The sequence below is a fragment of the Borostomias antarcticus genome (genome assembly GCF_949987555.1).
Source record: "Borostomias antarcticus genome assembly, chromosome: 6".
Classification (NCBI taxonomy): Eukaryota; Metazoa; Chordata; class Actinopteri; order Stomiiformes; family Stomiidae; genus Borostomias; species Borostomias antarcticus.
In genome coordinates this window covers 4,420,094-4,422,593 of record NC_140239.1, presented here as the reverse complement: position 1 = coordinate 4,422,593, position 2,500 = coordinate 4,420,094, and the positions used below count along the sequence as shown (strand labels likewise).

Genomic DNA, 2,500 nt, shown 5'->3' with positions numbered 1-2,500 from the left:
CCTTTTATGGCCGAATAGGCTAAATTAAATGTATTAAATTTGTAGCCTACATCTTGTCCTGTTTTTGTAATGTAGCCTAGGCCCCTAAACCTGTTATTTCACAGTCAGGATCTTAAATTCTTGCTTAGCGAAATGAAGAGATTTAGATATTACAACAACACACCATAGCCTAGTTCAGACTCGATGTTTCTCAAACTCTGCAAGCTAAGATGCATGACTATTCTTGATGTTTCCCAACCACTCAGCGGCAGCCAATTTGCACGCGTTGCGCAGGGCTGTCACACACTCTCCTTTGTTTGCCAGTGCAAAACAGTAGTTCAGCCTGTCCTTACAGCTTATTACTTAGCAAGGATATCAATGTGATTTATTTTGTTTAATTGAATAAGAGTAGGCTAGCCTATAGCCTGTAATGTTTTAGTAGGCTAAAACTAGATTTCACATAAAGACCGCGGATGTCAGAGTGGGCAATAACGTTCGAAGGCAAATTTATTCCAACATTGGTCCACAAAGAATGATGCAAATACTAAAGTGAAAGAAATAATAGCCTACTGTGCAAATATAATGTTTTATATGGACCTGCGTGTCTGCAATAAAGTTCCTCTATCTTTCAGCGGAAGCCAATTTTCACTCGTTGCGCATCTCGCTCCAAGTATGGTTTGGCTATTTAAAACACAGAGTAGCCTACTTTGTGACAGTTGCTTGGATGTATACTAGTATCTATACTAGGATGCATAAACCTATGTTTTGCGAATTTAATGGTCTGCCTCCTTCAGAGTTCTACTCGGCAATTAGGCTGTGAAAGCGAGCGCGCCTCTTGGAATAAGGCCACCACAACCCTAGACTTGTTGATTAGGTTATACCTTACAAGAAATACTGCAGGCCTATAGAGTCTTAATAGGCTAACACCCCCGGAACGGTGAACGGAACGTTATTTTTCGTTCTTAACCGGTTCAGGAACGCTATGTTGGTGGCGGAACACGAGAACGGAAACGTTAAATATGCTGGTTCTGCTCGGAGCGAACCGATTGAAAAATAATTTCGTTTTTAAGCCCTGGTTCCACCACTGTGGGGATTAGGGGGGCATTACTGTGGGGGCAGTACTGACATGTAATGTCTGTTTAATGTCTCCTGTCTCCTGCCTCACGTTTACTGTGTCTCCTGTCTCCTAAAGGTCTCATCAGCATCACATCTTTTAGGAAAATTGATGGAAGCTACAGCTTGGCCAGTGACAAGAAGCCCAGTACCTGGTGAGTGACCGGCTCTGGGTTCTTCCTGGAATCATCCTAATGTGTCGGGTAGCACCTGGTGAGTGACTGTGACTGGGTCCTCCTGGGATCAGTATAGCTCCTGGAGTAGCACCTGGTGAGTCTGACCGATAGATAATAGAACTCTGTCTGACCCTTTGACCTTGTCACATGTCTGTCCGTCTCTTCTCTCTGTCCATCTGACTTCCTCTCCTGAAGGTTGACAGCTCTGGTAGTGAGCACCATGGGAAAGGTGTTCTCCACCATCGACTTATATGCGACAACAGACTACGTCCCCCTGCAAAACTCTGTCAGCTGGTTGGTCAGAAAAATGCAGAACCCATTGGATGGATCCTTCAAAGAGAGCTCCACTTTCCATCCGGTCAAAGTCATGGTAAGTAACGTACCGTGCAGTGTACTGTATGTACAGCAAGCAATCATTTGTTCTAAAAATGTTCTAAGAATGTGAAAACATTAGCAGAACGTGTTGGGAATGTTCGCCAATGTTGTGAGAACATTCCCTGATAGCTGGGAAGGTCCTGGGCTTGTAGGACCTCAGTGTTCTTAGTTGTTGTTGTTGTTGTTGTTGTTGTTTTGCAATGAGGTTTGTTAGCAGTCCATGATAAACATGACTCGAGCTGCGGTTTTTCATTCAGCTGTTCCCACATTTCCCTGTGAAATACCGCGATGGTGAAATGCTAGAAGCTCCCCACTACTACAGTAGTGTATGTTTAGCATTCAGCAACCTTGACGGTTTGATTAGAAGTTTGTATTCAAGGAAGCTAATATCAGAGTCCTATTCTGTCCTAATGTGATGCCGATCCTGCTCCCATGTGCCTGGTCTTGTGTAGGTTTAGCAAACCAGAACCAATGTTTCCATAAGTGCCGCTCTCTGAGCAGATTCTTGATTTGCTTAATGACCAAGTCTCCGTTCCCTCTGAGCCAAAGCCTCCCCCCTTCCACTTATTCCAGCTCTGATCACCACCTGGTATGAAGTCCCTGCTCCCATCTGGGGGCATCTTAAGCACCACCATCATCAAATTCAGATGTGTCCAAATGACCAGTGGTCATCAGAGCGGAACATTTGCTCGAAGGTTCTGCTGAAGCGATAACTCATGCGAGGGTGTGTTATATGGCCAATATACCATGGGTTGTGCTGCAGTCATAGTACAACCCGTGGTATATTGGCAATATACCACAACTCTCTATATACCACAACTCTCGAGTGAGTTGTGCAACTGCGAGTTGCAAAAGCG

The 2,500-nt window shown here is 44.5% G+C and overlaps 1 protein-coding gene across 1 annotated transcript in view; it reads left to right on the top strand.

Moving 5' to 3' along the window:
- The window catches only part of c5 (complement component 5), a 24,921-nt gene that overhangs the window by 14,462 nt on the left and 7,959 nt on the right, over positions 1 to 2,500 (top strand). Inside the window, exons 25-26 of the mRNA XM_084439806.1 lie at positions 1,172 to 1,247; positions 1,464 to 1,638. Of these exons, the coding sequence (XP_084295932.1) occupies positions 1,172 to 1,247; positions 1,464 to 1,638 (251 nt within the window). The remainder of the gene's footprint in view (positions 1 to 1,171; positions 1,248 to 1,463; positions 1,639 to 2,500) is intronic.